Here is a 22,611-nt window from a genome sequence, read left to right on the forward strand (position 1 = left end):
CGCGAACCAGTCCCAAAATTCATATAACATAGAAGTAACTCAATCTGTGATTTATATGTGAGGAGTCCTTTCTTTAATTCTGATTTTTGTGAAAAGCTTGTCATTTAGAAGATTGATCACTTGTTGTAAAGGTACTTTAAGCTTATTGTTTAATATAACAAAAACACATAGATCAATAGATTAATGATAAAAAACTTTAATCATTATTTAAAAAGTTTGTTATCGTTAAAACTACATAAATTGAGAAAGTGATTCAACAAATTTTTTTAGAGGTGACACATCGACACAATTTTAGATTAAAAATAAGATAGTTTAGTTTATACAGGGATATAGATAAAATAATAGTCATATTAGATATATTTGACTTAAATACTTGTAAATATTTTACTACCTCAACCTTTAAGGCTCTGCCTAGGGTGCACAACCCTCCCATATCTTGCACAACCTTGCTTCACTCCCAACGCAACGCAACCACCGATCTCTCTCTCCACGCGGCCATCACAACGAGCTTTGTTCTTCTCAACTTTCTATAAAATCTGTAAATTTACTTTATACAAATACGTATTATTATTTGCTCCCTTCATCCTACAATATAAGTAATTTTAACAAATGATACATGAACTAAGAATGGTTTTTTTTTATTAATTTTATAAAATCTATTACTTTTCAAAATTATCCTACATTAACTATTTATACAAGACAGAGTAATAAATAGTTAATATTGTAATAGAAAAACAATATTTATATTTCATTCTTATTGTAGAATGACTTAAAATAACAATTTATTTTTACTAAAATAACAATATTGTTGAATAAATAGAGTATATTATTAATGAAAATAACAAAGTTTGGGTGAGATTCCCGGGAGCATTTCACTAGTAAACTTGAATGACATGCATTTAATAGAACCCTTTCAATACATTTGTGGTTAAGTTTACATTACAAAATTTTGGATACAGATTTCACCTAGTGTTGATTACTTCCTATTTGCTTTCTAAAACAAATACATTGTTCACTGAATCCATGTCAGCTGCACTGAGATCAGTGGCAAAACAAAATTCATTGCATGATTGAACTAAACACACAAGTGCTGGATTTGGCACACTATTATTGGAAATTAAATTGCTAGCTGCATTCATTAGTCTAACAACTGTATCCTTCCGAAACCGATGAGAATTTTCTTTGAATAGATTCAACCACGACGACTTCGAAAATGGTTCGAAGTCTTTTGGTGTGTGACTGGTGATGCATTTGAGAGCAGCAACATAGTCATCATTCTCAAGCTTTGTACAGAATCTCTCCTTGATTACAGAAACTGGTGGAATTCGATCTGTGACGGCCAAGTGCTTCCATGTTATCTCTAATAGTTCTTCCTGAAAACCAAGCAAGGTTCCACTTGTCAATGAAATTGTCTCAATTTTCCTCATAATGTTTGACATCTATCATTCATTAATTAGTCTCTATCAGTGTTGTCAAATAGCAGTTATAGCAGAGTTATAGTGCGCTATAGTATAGCAGAAACAAACTGTTATTGTTGCACGATACGTGATTTAGTACGAAGTCTTGTCAAATAACTGCTACAGTAGTGCTAGAGCACTGTACTGTAGCATAATTTGAACAAATCACTATTTTATGCGATCTGCCAATGAATCAACTCTGGTCCCTATCAAGAAGGAGAAAGCAGCATAGCGGAACAATTTCAAGACAAAAATGTAATTTACTATAGAAACAATTATAATATGCCAATCATCACATACAAGGATCTATAATGATACCAATATATCATAAAAAAGGGTATAATTCACAACATCTTTGATCGAAGAATATATGTATTTTGTTTAGATTCTTATAATCATTTTTCTTATCTAAATGTCACCTCATTCAAATAAAACATTGACAGCAAATTTTTTGAAGAGGATAGCAAGAAAATGCAGAGTCTATTTTTGTTTTCTTTCTCTTTAGGCTTACTAAGCATGCTCTTATTCATATTTACTCTTCCCTTATTAACCATATATCCCAAATTAACATATGCCCTTAAAGTAAGATTCTCTCTGCACATCAGAAAAAGATCATTCATAAATCAATGAATTTGGAGAAAAAAATAATAACATCACCTTTCCAGCTCTTGAAGCCTCCAGTACCAATCGAAGATGTCGTTTTGGATTGAAGTGATAACCCTGGTACAGCATCCTCTGGTAAACATAGTCAAAATAATCCCATCTTTTCTCAGCAGCACATGCATCTAATATGGTATTGAATGTGTATATATCTGGTATCACTCGCATTTTGTAATCATCTTTTCTACTCAGATGATTTGTGTTTTCTAACATTTGCTCAAATAACTCTTTAGCTTCTTGAAACATCCCATGTTCAATGTAAGCTTTCAGCATTATGTTGTAAGTAACCAGATTTGGAGCACAAACGTCCTTCATTTTCTCAAAAATGTAAGCTCCGTCTTGAATTTTTCCAGAGTCTAGACATGCTTGCATCAAGCCAGTGTAGGTCACTACCAGTGGTTTATTTGCAACCTTACATATCTTGTCTATCTGTTAAATAATGAGCAATACCATCAGTGATCAAACCTTTTAAATTGTACAAATACCCTTGTACACTAGAATTAACTTATTTTTCATAACAACCATGACACTTCTCTTTGAACTTAGAATTTATACAACACAGAACTAACAAACAATAGTATCGGTCCAATCAACTTATGTCATCTGAAATTATCATCAGATTTATCACACTCACCTGAAACACAGATAACGAGACCATGACATTGACAATTCATGTTGTTTGGAGTATGTTAATTGATATAAATAAAGTGGAAGAATTACGGAAGTTACATAGATATATACTTTTACTCAAGTAGAAGTATGGTTCACTTTGTCTTATGTTGTATTTCATCAATTGCTAGTTGGTGACACATTTATGTTACCTTTTGGATGTTCTTTCTTCTTTTGAGATTTTTTAAGCTCCAACTTTTAAGTAAGTGTTGTGTTACTTGGCCGTGTTGTTACAATTTTAATAATACATCATCCGCCAATGAATGCACTTATAATTTTGAACGAAAAAGAAATGGACACTAGTATTTCTACCCCTTCCCAACCCATTCAGAAAAGCAACTGAGAAAAAATGGTAATAACAAAAAGCACCTGCATCAGTGCCTCGCGACTTCTACCAGCTGCACATAGGCATCGAGCTAGATCATAATAAAGAGAAGCAGAACCAACAATTCCACGTCTTTCCATTTCACGAACAGCCGATGCAGCCTCGTCCATTTTTCCCTCTTTCCAAAATGTATTCACAAGAACTGCATATAACAGGAGAAGGTCAAGATCTTGATCACATGATGTTAGTAAGTGATTCATAGGGAAGTGATAATAAATGAGAATACCTCTATATGTCAATGGATTGGGAATAGATGATTTCTGAAGTTTTCTGAAAAATTCATGAACCAAGTTGTACTTGCCACATGAAAACATCACCTGTTCAAGTATTACACAAATTTGTGAATATGTGCAAGTTGACTTCATTCATATAGATGCAATTGCATTTGTAGTTTTCATGTTCTTCCATGGAATTAGTTTCCCAACTGCAATATAACTCGACTCAACCAAAAGTAGGAATCATGTCCTAAATCTTGTAAGGATCTTAAATATAATGGGCTATGATATTCTCTCCTTTTTATGAAGCAAAATTTGAATTATTAGTTATATCTCTTCCCAATTACCTACTAAATTCAATTACTTTCTTCAGCTCCAAGGGCATGTTTGAATTGACTTATTTGGAGCTTATCTACTAGAATAAGCAAATGTGAGACTGTTTGGGAGAGCTTATGAAAACATCATATGACATTCTATAAGCTATTTTCAGCTTATTTTTATAAGCTTTCCACGATAGATTAAGAAAACAATGTATATCTTATATGACAACAGTTTAACTTTGTTTTACCTTTTGTTATAGAAATAGTTTATACATAAACACTCATACAATAAGAGCTTATGCTTATGCTGCAAATGCTTAAGTTAGTTGTTTATCCGAACAGACCAAAAGTGCGAATGAGTACGTAACTCTTTTGAGTTGATTAACTATTTTAGCTGCTTATTATTTTCTCTTCTTTGCTCAGTGATTTTCTGTTCTTGAAGGTATTGTATCCTACTTTTTGTACTCCCCATTTATAATAGAATCTTATGTTCTTAAATATAAAAAGTACAATACAATCAAAGTAAAACAGTACAATTCTACTTCTAAGATTGATTAAAATGTTTTGTTATATATCAAGACTCGTTTAAAATGTTCAAATATAATTATATGTCATAAAAACAATACCTCCATAACTAGGCCATATGTTGCAGCAGAAGGTTGTATGCCCTGCTTCTTTAACTGCTGTAAAACCCAAAATGCTCCTTCCCACTGTTTCCACTTAGCACATGCATTAAGAACCTGCATATGCAATTGATATATAAAATAATAGATCATGCCTGAATTATGAAACTGGGTAACTAATAAAGGTATACACACATTTTCCTGTTCAAGCGGAGAAAGAAAGTATAGATAAGAATAAACAAACGCGGTGCAGAAAGACTAAGGTATACACACATAATGTGTACAAGCATGATGCCTTTTATGATAATCATCCATTCAAGGAAGCAACAGATCTCCTATGTAACTTTGGATAGAAAAATTCACTCGGGCAAACATTCACAGGAAGATGATGGATCATCAAAACCTTGAATGGATGATTATCATAAAAGAAAACCAAATTGATGGACAAGCAACTGATGGACAAAGAAAATATTAAATTGATCATAAAAACTATTAATTCTGAGACCAATTGAGGATTAGCTGCATGAAAATAGCTTTTTCCTGTTGTTATTCTTGGACTTTAACAAGCACATTAAAAATGACGAAATGTCAGACCCCCCAAACCCATCCATTTCAATCTAGAAGTGGCCTCCAACTCCAAAGACATGGCATGGAACAACTATATTTGTAAGATAAAAAACCGAGTCCCTTTTTAATAACTTACTGCATTATAGACTATGATATCGGGTTCCAGCCTTGGGTCCCAGTTCTCAAATATTCCTTTATTGAACTTCTTCTTTGGTGGAGATCGCATAATATCAATCACATCAAAGAGTTGCTTCATGTGCCCTGCTTGTCCTAGAGTAACAGCAATACTATGATAAGCTACTAAGTCAGGATATGTGGACATTTCTTGCTGGAAGAAAAGGGAAAGTGTTAGTGAAGTGCATTCGCATGTCGTGTTATATAACATATATTTTACTTAAAATGACCATAGTGCATGGATATCAACATTACCTGCATTGCATGAAATACATTTAGTGCCTCCACAGGTCTCTTCAACTTCCCAAGTGCATCAAGAGCAGCAGAGTATACATGCCTAATGTCAAAGAGTAACACATTAACAGCTACATGAAAGAAAACAAAAGAGGGGGGGGAGGGGGGGGGAAGGCCAGAAATAGAACTTTACACGTTAAAAGGCTCCCTTGTGTGTCTGAAAAATTAATCTTACACCAATTAATAACATCTGTAGGATGAATATTTTGGGAATGGGAACCTGCTACTAGATTGAAAATATATACATACAGAAGTTCGTATCGATTAAGTGTAGCCTTCTGCTCCAATATATGTCAAAATCAAAGTACAATACAGTTTTCAAAAAAAAAAGACATCCACCTTTTGATCAAACATGTCTGGTTTTTTAAATATTCTATAATTTGGCATGAAAAATAAACATGATAGTTATGCATACTTCAATAATAGGGCTGGTTAAAATCAATTTCTAACACACACACACACATATATACATATATATACACATGTGCCTAATCACTTGGCATTCAGGTGTTAGCCATGTGTTAGTCATACTAAGTGTACGGCAGGTCATTCAAGTACCTTGGCTTATGGGACTGGAAACGCTCACGCTTTTGAAGCCATTCGATGACCTGTATCACTCTCTGCCAGTTTCCGAGATTTCCTAAGATTGTGATAAGCCTTCTTATAGAATAGTCATTAAATTTGAGCTTTGCACTTCTGATCATCTTAGAAAACATCCATTCAGGTAAGTTGATATCCACACCATTCAGCCTGTTCCAGAAAATGATCACGAAGGCAAGAAAGAAACACTTTAACATTAGCATGAATAAAATAATCACAGGGCTCTCATGAATCAAGATAATAATAGTAGCAAATGAAAGGTCCACAAATAACAAGTTTCTCCTAAAAAAACATAGTCTGAAAAGGCATAATCACCAGCCATTCCCAAAAACAACCAGATATTTAGAGGTTTCATAAGAGTTGAATACTAGTTCCCCAGCTCGGAAATTATGAACAGACACGTGGCATAAATAACAAAATTTCTGTAAGAAGTGAACTCTAAGGTTTATAAATCCACAGATCACCAACTTATAAGTCGCATTTAATGTAAAATGAACTTCATATTAATACCAGCTGAGGTAAAGGCCTAATTTGTTCTGCCTACATTGACTTGTGTGACATGGGTTCAACCTCAACACTCCAATTCATATGTAAAACCACTAAAGTGCATTGTGAGGAAGCTCCTAGAAGAATAAATTTAGTTATTTACATAAAAAACAGTAAATGAGTTATGAAGCCAAACAATCATAGACCTCAACTCAAGTTAATAGGCATGCAATTTTAGGTATTAAACATCATTTGTAGATCACTTTAATTGTTCCACGAGGAAGCATTATAATAAAACTTGCTCACATAATCAAATAAAATTCAGTGTAAAAATGTACGCATACGCTGAAGTCCCGAGTTCATTATTTAGTCCAATTCAGATAATCCCAAAACCAGGAAAGAAGGAATAATCTTACATACAATTTGGCTAGCTTCTGGATTCTCTCCTCCATTTCTTTATGTGAAAAGTGTGCTTTACTGATAACATTGTTTGGATCCTCAAGATTCTTGAATGCCACTCTTGCCACCTCCAAGTTGTCTGCATCATAACCCCTATTAACGAAACGCTTACTCCTTCCATTCGATTTCACATTCGATCGTCCATTTCCATTCACCAAACCCTCAATTTCAGCATATATTTTAGCAGGCCCTCTATCCATAACCACATTTTTCCTACCAACAAAATTACCACCACTACCACCAGAGGTTCTTCCTCTGCTACTAACAATTTCCCTCTCTACAACACTCCCACCACGCCTACCATTCGAATTAGACCGAACTATCTCATTGCTTACCCCTCCACCATATCCAATTTTCCCTCGACTCTTATTAATCACACTGCAATCATCAGATTTTGAGTCTAAACTCCGACTCCGACGATTCAACCTATCTTGCCTTACATTTCCCTTACCATCATCAAGGTTCCTCTCTATACCGCCATATTCTACCTTCTTAATAACTTTTTTCACTTTCCCTCTAACATTACCATTACCACTACAGAATCCTTCTTTATTAGACATAATTGCTTCATCATCAAAAGCCACATCCTTTTTCCTAAATATTTTTGCTCCAACAAGCCTTTTAGAATTTCTAACATTACGATGATTTCCTTCATCTACCTTTTTCACTGTCATGTTGTTACCAGTAACAGATTTGGAAGATTCCATAGCCTTCAAATAATGATCAAAGGATGGTTTAAATTCCAATTCGTTGGGAAGAAGGTCGTTAGAATTAGAAGCATTGTTGTTGATGGAAACCTTAATAAATGGGGTGAAATTGTGGTTAGGAGTATGAGAGAGGTGAAACTTGTTCCTTGAAGCATTGTGGAAAAAGGGTCTGGGTGAAATTGGAATGACATAGGAAGAAGAGAATGAATTGGCGCCATAATGTAATAAAGAAGAAGCAGTGATTTCGAAAGCCATATTCGGTGTTAGTGTTGTTGAATTCAAGATAAATTGATAACAGTTTAACTATGTTTGATAAATATCATCATCACCTTCTTCATGCTTCGTGCTCTCCTGCCTAAACCCCAGTATACCAAAAATGTGCGTATCCGTCTAAAATATTGTTCGAGATAATGTAAAAAAATATAAATTAAACTATTAATAATTGACAAGGATCTATAAAGAGAAAAATATGATAGAATCCAAAAAATAATAATAGGACATTTATTTTTTAATAAAAATAGTGTTCATTTATTCAATATAAATTATTTCCATTGCTTAATTGAAAGGTGCTAAAAAAAATGTATTGCAAAAAAATTTAGTATTCAAGTTAATAGTATAGAACAATAAATATTTACGATAAAATCAAAGTGTTTGAATATTTATACTTTCAAAACGGTAAAATTGAAGACTTTAAACTCATCAATGAAATATATATTAAATTAAAGATGTTTGTTAATCTAAATCGAATAAATATTATAATTAGATGAGAAATCAAAATAAAACAACAAAATCAAAACCAAAAAAATTAAATATGTTTAAAAAAATTACTTATTTAAATAAAAGAATAAAAAAATTAAAAAAAAATTATAGTAAAATAAAAAAGAATATGGAACAAAAAGAAAGAGGAAATGGCGGCAGCTAGGAATCAGCCTATGAATGTCATAGGACATTTATGAAAAATCCAATTATGACTTTATAGTAAATTTTTTTCATTTTTGTTTGGGTTTTCATTACATAAAAGAATAATTTTGGATTTAATTTGAATTATAATAGTTTTTGTTTTTGTTTTTATTAAGTGGGGGTAAAAGTCCAGTTAATGATTATATGTTGTCTTTTTGCACATATTAGTCCAAAATTATATCTTTATTTTTGTTTATATTGTAGTAAAGAAGAGTATGAATGTTTTGGCCCTATATATTCTTGAAGGAAGAATCCATTTGGACAACTTTGATAAATTAGTAGAATTCTTTTCGAGAATTGAGAATGGGACCTTTTTTTAATTGAACTTTTAAATGAGAATTTGCTTGAATTATTTTTGAGAATTGAGAATGGTTTTTTTTTTCATTGAACTATTAAATTATAATTTGCATGAATTTTATTAGCATTATGAATAAGTTCCATACTATAAACTCTTGTCACGAGTTAAACTATTTTTTCAAACAAGACCTGTGTCCAAGATGTGATAGAGGTTGAAACCATTGATCATGTTTTTCAATATTTTTTTGGGCTAGAAAAATCCCTTCTCTCTAGGTACTAGGTATACCGGTTTCCACAAATACAGAGGAGCGTGGTAATTTTGCTGATTGGCTAGAAAGCCAAATCTTAAATGCCCCTATGGAAGTGGTGGAGAGTATTCTGACTTTGTGCTTTGGTATTTGATTTGCAAGGAACAAAATTTGCTTTGAAAACAAAGAGATTTCTATTGAAACAACCTTGAGTAGAACTTGTAGCTGCATATCAGAATTTAAGATTACATCTCAGGCTACCAACCTGTCTTTGTTGAAAGAAAGGGAGCCTACAAGCACTAGTTGAAGATAAATGGTGTATTGGAGTTTTAACGAAGGAGGTCTAATCATGGCTGCTGCTACGGTGCTACCTACTACTTGAGCACCTGTTACTTGAAATATAGATGGCGACTCAAATAACAAATGCTAATATCAGAGAGGCGTTAGATATGATATATGAATTAAGATTTGAGTAATCAATAATTTTAGTCCTTAAATATGTAAGAGAATGTTGTTATTGTCTCTTCTCTTAGTAATTTTGTAGACCAAATTGATTGATGAAAGACACATTTTATGACCAAACTAGCTAATTAAAGGCACAATTGATGACTAAATTGACAAGCAAGAGACACATTCAATGATGTTTTTGTAATTTTGTTATATTTAAAGACTATATTGATCGCACCTCCCTCGTTTAAAGATCAAAATGATTGCTTTCTTGTTAAGGTTTGCTATGAAGATGTTACTGTATTTCTGAATCTTCAAGCAGAGTCTGACTCATTGAATGTGATTTTTGCTATGAAGAAAGCCAGCACTACACTATCTTACTTTGGTCTGACAAAAGATTGCAAGAAGTCCAGTAAGTTATAACATCGTAGTTATTAGTCACACTACTGAAATTTGCAACCTGGAAAGCAATGGTGCATATTTGAATATTATATATTCTGGAAACAGGCTTCAGCTAAGAGCCCCAATTTTGATAAAAAAATGTCAATAAAGAAAAAGAAATATTAAAAGAATCTTACATCGTGAATATGGATATGGAGAAGCGAACATGTTTTCCATACACAGGCTATCAAAGATTCGAGCCTAACATTATTCAAGTTTGTTTATTGTTTACATGGATGAATTAAATCCACTACCACATTATCCACATGCCACAATCTTCTAGACTTCTACTACTCTATGATACAAGAACCTGAGCTCTGTCACTCAGACACCAAGAAATGAAATAAAATTAGTATAGTTTATGGACTCAAGCATCCGAACGATTCAAGCAAGCATCCGGATGATTCAAGCAAGCATCCACTTCCAAGCTTTATTTCAGCCTAAAAAGTAATGATCCATTCAGTAGGTTACAAATTCACAATCAGGCTCAGACGTCTGACTCCTTCCATGATCACTACTTCAAGTTTTTCATCGCCGTGGCAAAAATCTAATAATGAAGAGAACAAGCATGATTTAATTATCAGTTAATGTTATTTTCATGCAGTATATTATCAAAGTTATTGCTCTATTTCAAAAGTAAGCAGAGAAAGTGGCTGGTATTCAGAACAGTGTTGTGGTGCCAATGTAGATCTTAAGAGAGCTAAACAAGACAGATCATGTAATGCAATTATGCAAATAATTGAAGCCTCGTTCATGAGTAGTATTCCCTACAAGATACGATTCATATGCATTGTATCGTCAAGAAAAGAAGGGGTGATATAGTTGGTGTAACTACAAAATGAGACTAAAATTTCTAATACAGAATTACAGATGATACACAATGACATCGACTCCAGAGAGAGTTACCTTGGATATGGCTGAGGATGCTGTCTCAAATCTGCTTCTGCAGCAGAAGATTGATGGTGCTTACTGCTTTCCTCAGACTTGTCACCACTGATCTTCTCTCTATATACCAGAACCCCCTAATCAAATTCCACATGAAGAAGCTTAAATTTAGAAAAAAAGAATAGCAACAATAGTACTGCACAACAACAGCAATTAAATAACTAGTACTGCACAACAACAGCAATTAAATAACTGGGAGTGGGTTCATGGCGGAGGGTTCGGATTGTTCACAGGAGGTACAAAAGGAACAACCGCAATTATGTAGGGTAAGCGACTGCTGACCTTTTTAGAGGACTGAAAATATTGTCTCCTGTCAGCACGAGGTAACTGATGGTGCGAACTACTTCCCTCATTCATTTTACTACTGCCTTTTACTTCATGATCTGACGAGAGGTCGCCATCATCAAATTTCCCATTTACTTCAGTGCATGGTATGCTCTCCTTTTCCATAGTCGTGCGATGTGGTTGTAAATGATAGGGTCTACCAACTTGTGTCTCGTCATGATTAGCATGAATTTGGTCAGGTTTGTTGTTTCGATTAGTGCTTTGGGTATTATAATCCTTCTTTGAGAACTGAGTAGCTGCCGCGCGTGCCCCAGCTATGGCTAGAATTATACTTGACGACTTGTCCACTTCATTTGCTTTGAAGTTACGATTAATTGCAGAGACACAACCTGGCTTCAGGGAAAGCGGGTCAGATGGATCTGGAAGCGGAAATTTCACTGGCAACGGGCAATTAACTGGGGACAGCCCTCTAACTGCAGCATCATAAATCTTTGAACAAGTAAAAAAATCAGCCGTAATTCCAAGCAAAACAAGAAAGAAATCTTTATATTTAAAACCATAATTACCTTTCTTTCCAAGTTATAAACGCCTTGGTAACCTCGCATCTCAAATGGAATCAACAATTTCTAGAATAAGAGAGAAAAAACATTCACTCAGCATACACGGATACACATAGTTGTTAGTCTTATAACGATAGGAATCACACAGCCGTAGGAGGATACAAACCTGTGGCCGTTCACACAACCAACAATAATCAGTTAGTGCTTCCAGCCTTACCTGAAAGGACAAAAAATCAGGTTAATTTAGTGAAAAGAATCTGGATAACTAGGAATCAATATCTAAAACACTTAATTGCACGGCTGGTCTCTCAGATATCGCGATTGTGCAATTTAGTTTCCCCAGGTTTCAATTGCACAAGTTAAATCTCTGAGTATATATCTTCTTACAATCAAGTCCTTTTGTCACTAGGCCATCCAACTTTTAATCCCAGTAGCCTACGTGGCACAATTGGAACACAAGGACCAAAACAACAACATGTGATATCTCAAAGATCAAAAGTGCAATTAAGTCTATTTAAAAGCAAAAGTTTGGTAAATGGTATTAGTATGGTACCCCTTCAGGAACCATCTCCCAACACGATAACTCATCACGAGTTAAGCAACCAACCACTTCAACGCAGCCTGTATCAAGCATTCAAGTTAGTGAATTGAAGTGAAATGAAAATTGTGATTAAAGGAAATACACTGACATCCAATCATGATCATTCAATCTGTCACATCATGTTATGCAATTTTTAAATCAAATGCAGTTATCTAATTATTTATTGTTGTGGTCCTCATGGTGAGTTATTATTGGTTGTCAATGTAAAACAATTTTGCACAGAGTGCATCTACTTTATTCTCTAACAAATTATACATAAGATGAGTGTGGTATCGAATGTAAATTATGTAATATATTGTAATGTATACCTAAAAGCCTAGAAACAGGGTAGTGATGAGGAAAATTGATATCAGTAATGCCATTGAGTGCATAAATTTCCTTGTAGAAATATTCCATTGCTTTTATAGTAGACTCATCTGGGACTTTACCAGCAGCATGAATCCAAAGACGACCTTAACAAACAAAATAATTTCATAAGTTAGGGTGAATGCGAATTAATGTGCATATTTCATATCATATATTAAAAAAAAAAAAAATTAAATAAAAAAGAAGAAAAAGAATGAACCTGTGATGGGAGCGGGCCATGACCTTCCCTCGATACGCTTGATTCCGTAAACGAGGAGAGAAGCCCAAGGTTGATGCATAGTTATACATGGGTTCCGATAATTGCAATAATTTGAATTGTTTCTTCTCATCGCTATTCTGATTTGGAACAACAACACTTCTTCTTCTTCTTCTTCTTCGGCTTATGCTCAACCAACCACTGGAGTGAGCACGAGTTCTTTGATTCCTCTCTCAACTATGTTTCATAGTCTTGGCTGAATCACTGTAGCTAAATTATACTTTTTATTTAAATTAAATACATATCAAATTTTTACTTAATTAAGGTATCATTATTTACTTATATTTTAAATTTTAAACTGAATACTCTTCGAAAGAAAAATTAGTCAATAGATTTTTACGAGATAATAATAATTAACTTTTTAATTAAGGGATAATTTACATCTTTTCATAAAATTAAGAGATAATTGAGTTTTTTAAAAGAAAATCTTGTAAAATCTTATAAGATACTTTTTTTTTACTAATATAAGATACTTTTCTAATATAAGAGATAATGCTCTAAACGAGAAGGATATGACCACCAAAGAAGGGGAGGAAAATAACCACCAAAAAGGTGGGAGGAAACCACCAAACTCTAATACTATGTTTGGTTTATAAAAGAAAATGAGAGGAAAAAAAATGGAAAAGAAAGTTAGAAGAAAAAAATATAATAAAAAATAAGATGATTTTTTTTTAGTTGTTTGGTTTGAGAAAAAATTAAAGGAAATAAAGATAAAAACTTTCATTTCCTCTGTTTGATTGTGTAGAAAGTGAGAGAAAAGAAAGTGAGTTACTTTTAAAATGACAAAAATAGCCCTGAAGGTAGTGTATGACAAAAATAAAGTAGGGTAAAACTAGAAAAAGAAGAAAAAAAAGTGGTTAATTTTTAAAAAAAATGAAGAGAAAAAATATTTGTGAGACTCATTATATAGTTTTCCATCTTCTATCACTTTTGATGATACCAAACAATAAAAATAATTTTAAAATTTGTGTTTTTTTTTCTCCCCCTATTCTAAATATATTGTGAGTAATTTTCTATAGAAAAGAAAGAACATATTTCTCTAGTAGTGTGTTTGGTTGGAGGTGGATAAAAGAGAGAGGAGTGGAGAATTTTTTTTAAGTTTACGGTTGAATTCATTTTTTAAGAGGGGAGAGAGTCAAAATCTCTTATAGAGTTTATTTTGTTCTATCTCTATTTTGAGAGGATTTTGAATGAATATGAGACATGAACCAAGATAACTAAAACATCCTTTAAAATCTATTAATCTTTCTTGAACTAAACACCAAAATGTTACAACTTCTTTCCTCCCATCTTCTCTATGGAGCATATCTCTACTTTTCTTTCCTTGTATCTCCTTATTTGAACTAAAAACACTTAAATACTATATTTCTTATTATTTTTTTACATTTGAAAATATCTCTAGATATATTTAGTTCCCTCCCCTATACTTTTCTTATTATTTTTCTCAACTATCTTTTCGTTTTTATTTACAAGTTTTCTCATAGGATATGTTGAGAAAAATAATTAAAAAAAAAATAAAAGATATTTTTTTTCTAAATATAAACAAATAAAATTGAATTGAAATGTGGAATGGAACTTTAACCTTTTTTATTTTTCCGTTATAAAAAAAAAATTATTTATTCCAAATATCGATTGAAACGTGTGTACTCATTCCCTAACCTAAATAAATCAACCCCCTTGTCCCTGCTCAAAAGAAATTGCCACTTTTCAATTCATCTCTTTTCCCTTCATCAATGAAACCCAAAGCAAACTAATGTCCAAAATTCTAACCCCGTGAACCTCGAATACACCGTTCAGATATCAAAACGACGGTGTTTTACTCGTTTTCTTCTTCGTCGGCGTTGTCGTTTTCACGAGGCATGTTATTCGCTTACTTCTTCTACTCTTCTTCATCTCTCGATTGTAAACCCTCTTATCATCATATTCATATCGAATAACGACGTTGACTTTTGTTTTTGTTAATTTAGGGTTACGCAGAGAGGAAGAAATGGAGCAAGCGGTTTTGGACGACATAATCAATCGGCTCCTTGAAGTTCGCAGCCGTCCGGGGAAGCAGGTACAGTTGTCGGAGGCGGAGATCCGTCAGCTTTGTGCTGTTGCTAGAGAGATTTTCTTGCAGCAACCTAATTTATTGGAGCTTGAAGCTCCTATTAAGATTTGTGGTAATTTTTCTTCATTTTTTTCTGAACTGGGTTTTGTAATTTTGTTGCTTCAACCTTTTTGTTTTTCATGATTGTGTTTGAGCAAGCGATAGGATGATCTGTATTAGAATATATGATATTTTGCTTGGTAGAAAACTTACTTTTTTTTTTTCTTGTTGTTTCATTTTTATCGTGTAATTTAGGTATTCTAAGCGTGGTTACAAATTTACTGTCTATTTGTACCTTATTTATTTTAGGGGGTATTGTTAAATTTGTGTATTTTTATTACTATTAGTGAGTGTGTTATATTGACTGGATGAGTAGTGAAGTTTGTGGAGGATGATTTGGTTTTAGTTTGTACACTGTCTTTCCTTTAGCCTGTATCAGGAGAATAGTAGTTACGTAGATAAGTTGTTGTTCATTGCATGCAGCGCTATATAAGCATAAGTTGGGCTCAGATTGTTTTTATATTTTTCAATGAGTTTTGATTGTGTGGTTAATTATTTAATCTCTCTCTCTCTCTCACACACACACACACACACACCCTTTCTTCCAACCTTACTTTCATGGTATTCAAAGCTCCATCAATGGAGCTCACCACTTCCGCGCTGCACTCTGCCTCCACCACCAAGTCTCCTTCCGACAACACCTTTTTGTTTCTTATACTGAAAACTGATGTCCACGGTTGGACAGCTCAATTCTTCCTCCCCCACTTGCTGTACGGCCAAGGCAAATGAATGGGTGGCTTCTACAATGAACAAGATCAGACAAGCCAAATGAATCAACTTTGATATCAGAACCTCTACTGCTGCGACACCCTCCTACCTAACAATTTAACTGAGCAGTATCTTCACCCCCCTCTCCATGTTCAACGTATCTCCCTCACTAATCCCTGTCTCTAGAGCTTCCTCCTTTCCAAGAATATGAAGATGAGACTTGAGATAAATGGAAGAAAGACACAAATCAAGGGTCTGTTTGGGAGTTTAGGAGGGGAGGAGAGAAGAGGGCTTTGAAAAAAGGAAGGATGAAGTGGAAAAGAATTGATGGCTTTTGAAGGGGAGGGCTTTGAGGTTTTTTTTGTCTTCATTATGAAAAATCTCCCTAATTTGGGGGAATTCAAAAATTGCATTGGAGGAGGATTTTGAAAGGCACTAATAAATTCTTCAAATTGAATCTTTGTTGTTATAATACTCTCAATATTAAATATATATTAATCACATTCGGCAACAGCGACATCGACATCGTTTTCAGCAAAAGCGACATTGAATCTTTGTTGTTATAGTCCTCTCTGTCCTCTAGCCTATCCTTTTCAGCAACAGCGACATCGTTTTCCGCCCCAATTGGGGGCTTTGCGTTATCATAAAGTTCCAAGCATTGATCTAAAGTTATGTTTCTTGGGAGGTAGTACAATGAAGCTCCAGATTTCAAAACATCTGAATCTGTTAGGATATAGTATAATAGAGTAGTTAATGGTTGTTATTATAGTTATGTAGGACTTTTGTGTATAAATAGGAAGTTATGTAGATGTGATATCATTGAGTATTGTAATCAATTGTTGAATAGAGAATGTTCTCAATTGTGATGGGGAAACCCTTGAAGGTGAGATTTCTCTCATAGTTCTTAATAAAAGTGTTCTTTCTTAGGAATCCAATTCTTGGGTTCCTAACAGTTGGTCCGACTCTCCAGATCTTCAAGGAGTGATAATGTAAAGAGCGTAATGGCAACTCGAATGGAAAGCTTGGAGTCTTCAATAGAGTTCCTTATGAAGGTGGTGTCGCAGCACACTATGCAACTTGCGAAGTTAGAAGGCAGCATCACAAAAACAGAGGATATCAAGAAATGGATGAAGGATAATGATGAAGAAGAAGATGCTGGAAGTCCCACATCCTTCAATGTGAAACAAACAAGTGATACCAATATTTGCGATAGAAGACATGGATCTCAAGTGGCTGCCAGCACATAATTGATGATTGAATTGTGTGATGGAGTTGTGGAAAATTCTGTGACATTCTTGAAAAGAGCCAGCAATCACAAGTTACAACGACCTTTGATGGAAATCCTTATGGAGCTCAAGAATATGTTGAAACATGGGCTGCTGAATAAACATGATTCTGTTTGCAACCAAGAAAGAGTGGAGGCTGCCATCCCAATTATCAAGCATAGTGTCAAAGCAATTGGAGTAGCTAAAAATGATGGGTCAAGAGATGGAGAAGCACAATAGGGTGTAGAACAAACTGGACGTACCAACTTCTCCAAGGGCGATCTTGTCACAGCAACAGAAAAGCATGTCTGAAGTAAACAACCACCTAGAATCTTGTTCTTGAGCAAGAAAGATAGGTGATGGGACCAGTTCATTGAGTTTGGGGTTGGGAAGGCAAGAACCAATATTAAAATCAGATTGGCCAGTGGATACAGTGCTGGAAAAACAAGAAAGAAACTTAAATCAGTGCATAATTGAACAAGCTGCAGTTTATTGCCATGTTGAACTCCCCCCCAATGGTGTATGACTGTATGGGAAAGATTGTCCTTCATTAGTAACCTTTCTGGGGTTTATCCAGCTGCTGTCCAAAAGCATTGTCAAGTTAACCAATTCCCAAGAGAGTGGTAACAAAGGCTACTATAATGGTTTACACATGGGGTCTCTGTCCTTCCATCAATTGGATCTTGGAGGATAGACTTCTGTTTCCTACATCCAATGGAACAAGAACAGAAGAATGCAGTAAATTTCAACCTTGAGGAAAAGGTTGTTTCGAGGAGGGGTGTATTGTTCGGATATAGTATAATAGAGTAGTGAATGGTTGTTATAGTAGTTAGTTGGTTAGGACTTTTGTGTATAAATAGGAAGTTATGTAGTTAGTTGTGATATCATTCAATATTGTAATCAATTGTTGAATAGAGAATGTTCTCTATTGTGAAGGGGAAAACCCTTGGAGGAGAGACTTCTCTCCTAGTTCTTAATAAAAGTGTTCTTTCTTAGGAGTCCAATTCTTGGTTCCTAACAGAATCAGTGATCTTTTGTGTTGAATTTTTATAGGAAAATAAATAAATAAATAAAATATAAGAATAACTTTGTACCATATCATCCAAACTCAGGCTGAAGGATCCCCTTATCATGAGATTGGGGGGTTGGGGTGCTATGATTATTAGGAGAATTAAAGTATTAGCGGTAGTTACTTAGTTACAAGCTAGATAAGTTGCTAGGTTGTTAACTTGTTAACTGTAGTGCTATATAAGCACAAGTTGCATCAGATTGTTTTCATAGTTTTCAATGTGAATTTTGATTGTGTTATGAAGAGATCTCTCATTTTCTTACAACCATGTATACTTTCACCTTGATGTGGACCTTGTAATTTGTCAATCAAGAGTTGAAGCTGAAACCTATTAATGAAAAAAAAAATGTGTTACTTGATTTATGTGATGAAAAAGATATATATGAAAATTCATGCGCAGTAAGGTAAAAGTGGATGAGACAAAGCTTGTTGCCATGCTTATGACCCTAGGTGAATTCACTTGATCATTGCACTCAAGTCTGCTTTGATCAGATGCAGTTGTGGCAGCACTTCTCAAGTCTGCCTTTTGCCCTTTTCACGCCTTTTGTACCTTTAGTCAAAATTATCAAATACTTCAATCCTTTCTTTATTATTGGGCTTAGCCTAGACTATTATTGTATCTAGGAGTTTAATTCTTCAAGGTAGCTTAAACAGAGTTTCTGAGACCAGTTGTGCGATTTTTTTTTTCTTTGAAATGGAATGCTTGGTATTTTATATTACCTTCTCTGTGTATTGTTTTGTTGACATTGAAGGTTGTACATGAACCGCTATCTCAAGTGTCCTTGAAATGACTCTTATTTGTTAAACTGTAATGAGTCAAAATATGTGTTATCTTGTTCTTATGTGAAACTTGACTATAACGAATAATGGAACTGGATTATAGTCTTTGCATTTATTGTCACAAGTTGCCAACTTTACTGAGATTGTCTGCCCAATTCTTCTTTATGCATCACCTTGTACTTAGCCAGTTAAGCTACGGTTGGCATTGAACAACTGGGAAAAATGATGGCAGTGTTACTGCTGGATTCCAAGTTGGAAAATTTTTAATACAACCTTCTGCATGTATGCTTGATTAGGTTTTCAGCTCACATACTGTATTTTTTGTGGAGGATAGAATTAATCAAGGGAAACTGTTTGAAACTTTGAATACCATCTGCCAACATGTTACTAGCAATGACTAATTGGTGTATAATCAAACTTAAAAACCATGTCTACAATGGTGAAACTGTCCTTCTAAATGGTAAAGACATTTGATAAGAACGAAAACAAATTCCGGGGTATTGGCATTGCTTTCCTTTTCTTTTTCTTTTTAATCTACTTTTCTTTATAATAATTTTTCTTTTTGGTATTTACTTCCACAAGATTGGGTGGTGATTTGGTGATTGAGGATTTTTATATTCATGAACTCTTAACAATTCTGTCAGAATCAGTTATTTGAAATGGCAAAACTTTAACTAGCGAAGCTCCATTTTGACCCTAAAATTGTAGGGTGTTTTTAAGTTAGTCTATGAAATTAAGAAATTGACAAAAACATTCTTGAAATTGTAAATTGTCAGTCATTTTAATCACATGTTACCCTATGGATATCATTTTGAGTTTAAACTTTATACTAACAAATATGAGGGCTGATTTGACATTCATAAGTAGTTTCGACCTAGAAATATAAAAGGTTGCTTGATTCAGATGTATCCTTGTGCACTGACATTGTTTTGGCACATGAAGTTATAATGGTCTCTATTTATACATATGGACACAATCCATCTATTGTAGTCCTTGGTATTATCATTACCGCATTGTTCACTGTTTGCAGAATAGAAAAGTATCTTATTTGTGGAATAATTTCTTAATATCCTTTTGTGGATCTTTCAGGTGACATACATGGTCAATATTCTGATCTTCTAAGGCTTTTTGAGTATGGTGGATTGCCTCCCGAGGCCAACTACTTGTTTTTGGGTGATTATGTGGATCGAGGGAAGCAAAGTTTAGAAACAATATGCCTTCTCCTAGCATATAAAATAAAATATCCTGAGAATTTTTTTCTTTTGAGGGGAAACCACGAATGTGCTTCTATTAACCGTATATATGGATTTTATGATGAGTGTAAAAGAAGGTTCAATGTAAGGTTATGGAAGGTGTTTACGGATTGCTTCAATTGCCTACCTGTGGCAGCTCTAATTGATGAAAAGATATTGTGCATGCATGGCGGACTTTCTCCTGACTTAAATAATTTGGATCAGATTAGAAACCTACAGCGGCCGACTGATGTGCCTGATACAGGTTTGCTTTGCGATCTCCTGTGGTCAGACCCTAGCAAAGATGTTCAAGGTTGGGGAATGAATGACAGGGGAGTGTCATATACATTTGGTGCTGATAAGGTCTCAGAGTTTCTACAGAAACATGATTTGGATCTTATTTGTCGGGCTCATCAGGTTAAACTTCTGCCTTTGGTCCTCTATGTGTTGCTGGGTATTCAGGCTTGAGTTGTATCCCCATTTTTACAATATGAAAAAATATGAACATATTTCAAGCAATCCTAATCTGCAGGATAATTATAGTTGCTTTATTTATGCAAACTTAGAATTACTTTTTGACACATTTATGCATTGAAGAATAACTCCTCCCTTCAAATTCCATTTATTAGCTATATATGGCACTTCATTCTGTATATTCCTGTATTGGGATTGAAGATTATTACATCTCATTCAGCTGTGCTTTTGAATTTAAATGGCATTGTTATGTTTCGACCAGGTGGTGGAGGATGGATATGAATTCTTTGCAAACCGGCAGCTTGTAACAATATTTTCAGCCCCTAACTACTGTGGGGAATTTGACAATGCTGGTGCTATGATGAGTGTTGATGAGACACTAATGTGCTCTTTCCAAATATTAAAGCCAGCTGATAAGAAATCAAAGCTCAACTTTGGAAGTACAACCACTACTAAACCAGGAAACTCTCCAGCAGGTGTAAAGGTAGGAATATAGTTTCATATTTGCCGATGCAATACATGCACAAAATCAGGAGAAACATATTTTATGGTATGTGTGCAACCAAATTGAGTTGGCAATTCCGTGCATGTTTACATTTTTTCCCTCTTTCTTGCTGGTACTTGATTTGTCTGTGTATTATGTTCTCCTTTTTGAATCTGGTTTGTTTTAAAATAGTACTTCTTATAAAAGGTGCTTGTCCCAACAGCACAAAATTTGGAGATAAGGTGACTAGTTTGTTAAAGTAGACCTCAGTTTTGTGATTTATTTGATGATAAATATTCTTCTGGTGTACAATATTGTGGTTTTCTGTGATTTCCATGTTAACCATTTCTGTTATAATTTTGAATTATTGGAATGATTTGAGATTTGTGATGGTCGTGCAAGATAAGATAACATTTGGGCATTGAATTTAGCAATGGAAAAAGCTTACATACATGGAGATTTTCTACTGAGAACTCTGAAGCAACCAAAGCCATTGGATGAATCAATTGTTTCGGATGGTCCCACCTCCCACCATATATACAGATACCAGTTGCATTCATTTTTTTCTTTCAGTATGAAGTGTTTCTGCTAAACAGCAGAGCTCTTGAGTAATTTCATTGCTAATCGTTAATCTAGGTTATTGTTATACCACACAAGTTCACATCACTATTGTCCATGTTCTTATTTTTTTAGTTGTTCGCATTGATGCATTTGCTAAATATATTTCTAAATTTCTGCCTTTGCTGCTTTCTTGCAGTCCTTCCTTGGAACAAAAGTATGAAGTTGATTTTGGCGGAAAAAGGTTGCTGTCACACCTGGTCAGCAAAAAGTCTTGTTCCATATGATATTTTGGAATTTGTAAAAACAACGAAACGCCATCATGAACTATGTAGACCATTGTTTTTCACTGGTACAAATTTGCATTTCGAGATTAGACAACCCATAATCTCTTCCTTGTTTTCTTTGTACACTAGTATCTGGTATATGTTCTGAGTTTTAAGCCTCTCAAGCTTTGATAGACCTATCTGCATCTGCATCTGTGTTGCTAAAAAACTAATTGAAAATGCTCATACGATTTGCATTTGTGGGTGCAAGTTGAGAATGGTGTAAAATGATGAGATTAATTGCTAAACATTGACTTTTACACATGCATCCAATCAAATTACATTATTTTGTTATCTTAGTTTTTAAATGGAAAATGTTATCTTAGTTTTTATAAGATATCTCCATAAACAGCAATTGTGTGCAAGGTTTCAGACTTTGAACCTGAGAAATGGTATCTGGTCTATGGGATTGTGATTTTAAAGTTTCGTACCTCTTTTATTTAGTTTTTTCTTCATTTTTAATATCATCTGGCAGAACTTTTTCTACCCATAAATTACTTTGGATGTGCACAATTAAAAAATTTGTCTTTGTGCGTATATTTTT

The 22,611-nt window shown here is 34.1% G+C and overlaps 3 protein-coding genes across 4 annotated transcripts; 1 reads left to right on the forward strand and 2 right to left on the reverse strand.

Annotated features, from left to right (window-relative positions):
- Positions 1-894: 894 nt before the first annotated feature.
- LOC101510577 (pentatricopeptide repeat-containing protein At1g30610, chloroplastic) lies at positions 895-8,031 on the reverse strand. The gene is made up of 9 exons (XM_004495510.4): positions 6,871-8,031; positions 5,923-6,114; positions 5,326-5,407; positions 5,033-5,224; positions 4,333-4,446; positions 3,398-3,488; positions 3,156-3,313; positions 2,115-2,546; positions 895-1,373 (listed from the first exon to the last, which is right to left on the reverse strand). The coding sequence occupies exons 1-9, from the start codon at positions 7,869-7,871 to the stop codon at positions 984-986; spliced, it is 2,652 nt and encodes an 883-aa protein (XP_004495567.1). The 5' UTR covers positions 7,872-8,031; the 3' UTR covers positions 895-983.
- A 2,131-nt stretch (positions 8,032-10,162) lies between these two features.
- On the reverse strand, positions 10,163-13,252 carry LOC101510903 (uncharacterized). Its single transcript, XM_004495511.4, has 8 exons — positions 12,966-13,252; positions 12,709-12,852; positions 12,353-12,420; positions 11,966-12,016; positions 11,806-11,865; positions 11,237-11,728; positions 10,916-11,031; positions 10,163-10,556 (listed from the first exon to the last, which is right to left on the reverse strand). The coding sequence occupies exons 1-8, from the start codon at positions 13,093-13,095 to the stop codon at positions 10,538-10,540; spliced, it is 1,080 nt and encodes a 359-aa protein (XP_004495568.1). The 5' UTR covers positions 13,096-13,252; the 3' UTR covers positions 10,163-10,537.
- A 1,402-nt stretch (positions 13,253-14,654) lies between these two features.
- On the forward strand, positions 14,655-22,186 carry LOC101511217 (serine/threonine-protein phosphatase PP1-like). Of its 2 annotated transcripts, XR_003472370.2 has the most exons (6): positions 14,661-14,879; positions 14,990-15,184; positions 20,083-20,642; positions 20,962-21,249; positions 21,591-21,819; positions 21,941-22,186. XR_003472370.2 is itself a non-coding variant. In XM_004495512.4 (5 exons), exons 2-5 carry the CDS (start codon positions 15,010-15,012, stop codon positions 21,962-21,964), a joined length of 981 nt encoding a protein of 326 aa, XP_004495569.1. In that variant the 5' UTR covers positions 14,655-14,879; positions 14,990-15,009; the 3' UTR covers positions 21,965-22,186. The 2 variants fall into 2 exon arrangements, 1 of the variants encoding a protein (XP_004495569.1); XM_004495512.4 differs by lacking the exon at positions 21,591-21,819 and having other exon boundaries at positions 14,655-14,879; positions 20,962-21,183.
- The last annotated feature ends 425 nt before the right edge of the window (positions 22,187-22,611 follow it).

Source organism: Cicer arietinum, chromosome 4 (genome assembly GCF_000331145.2).
Source record: "Cicer arietinum cultivar CDC Frontier isolate Library 1 chromosome 4, Cicar.CDCFrontier_v2.0, whole genome shotgun sequence".
Lineage (NCBI taxonomy): Eukaryota > Viridiplantae > Streptophyta > Magnoliopsida > Fabales > Fabaceae > Cicer > Cicer arietinum.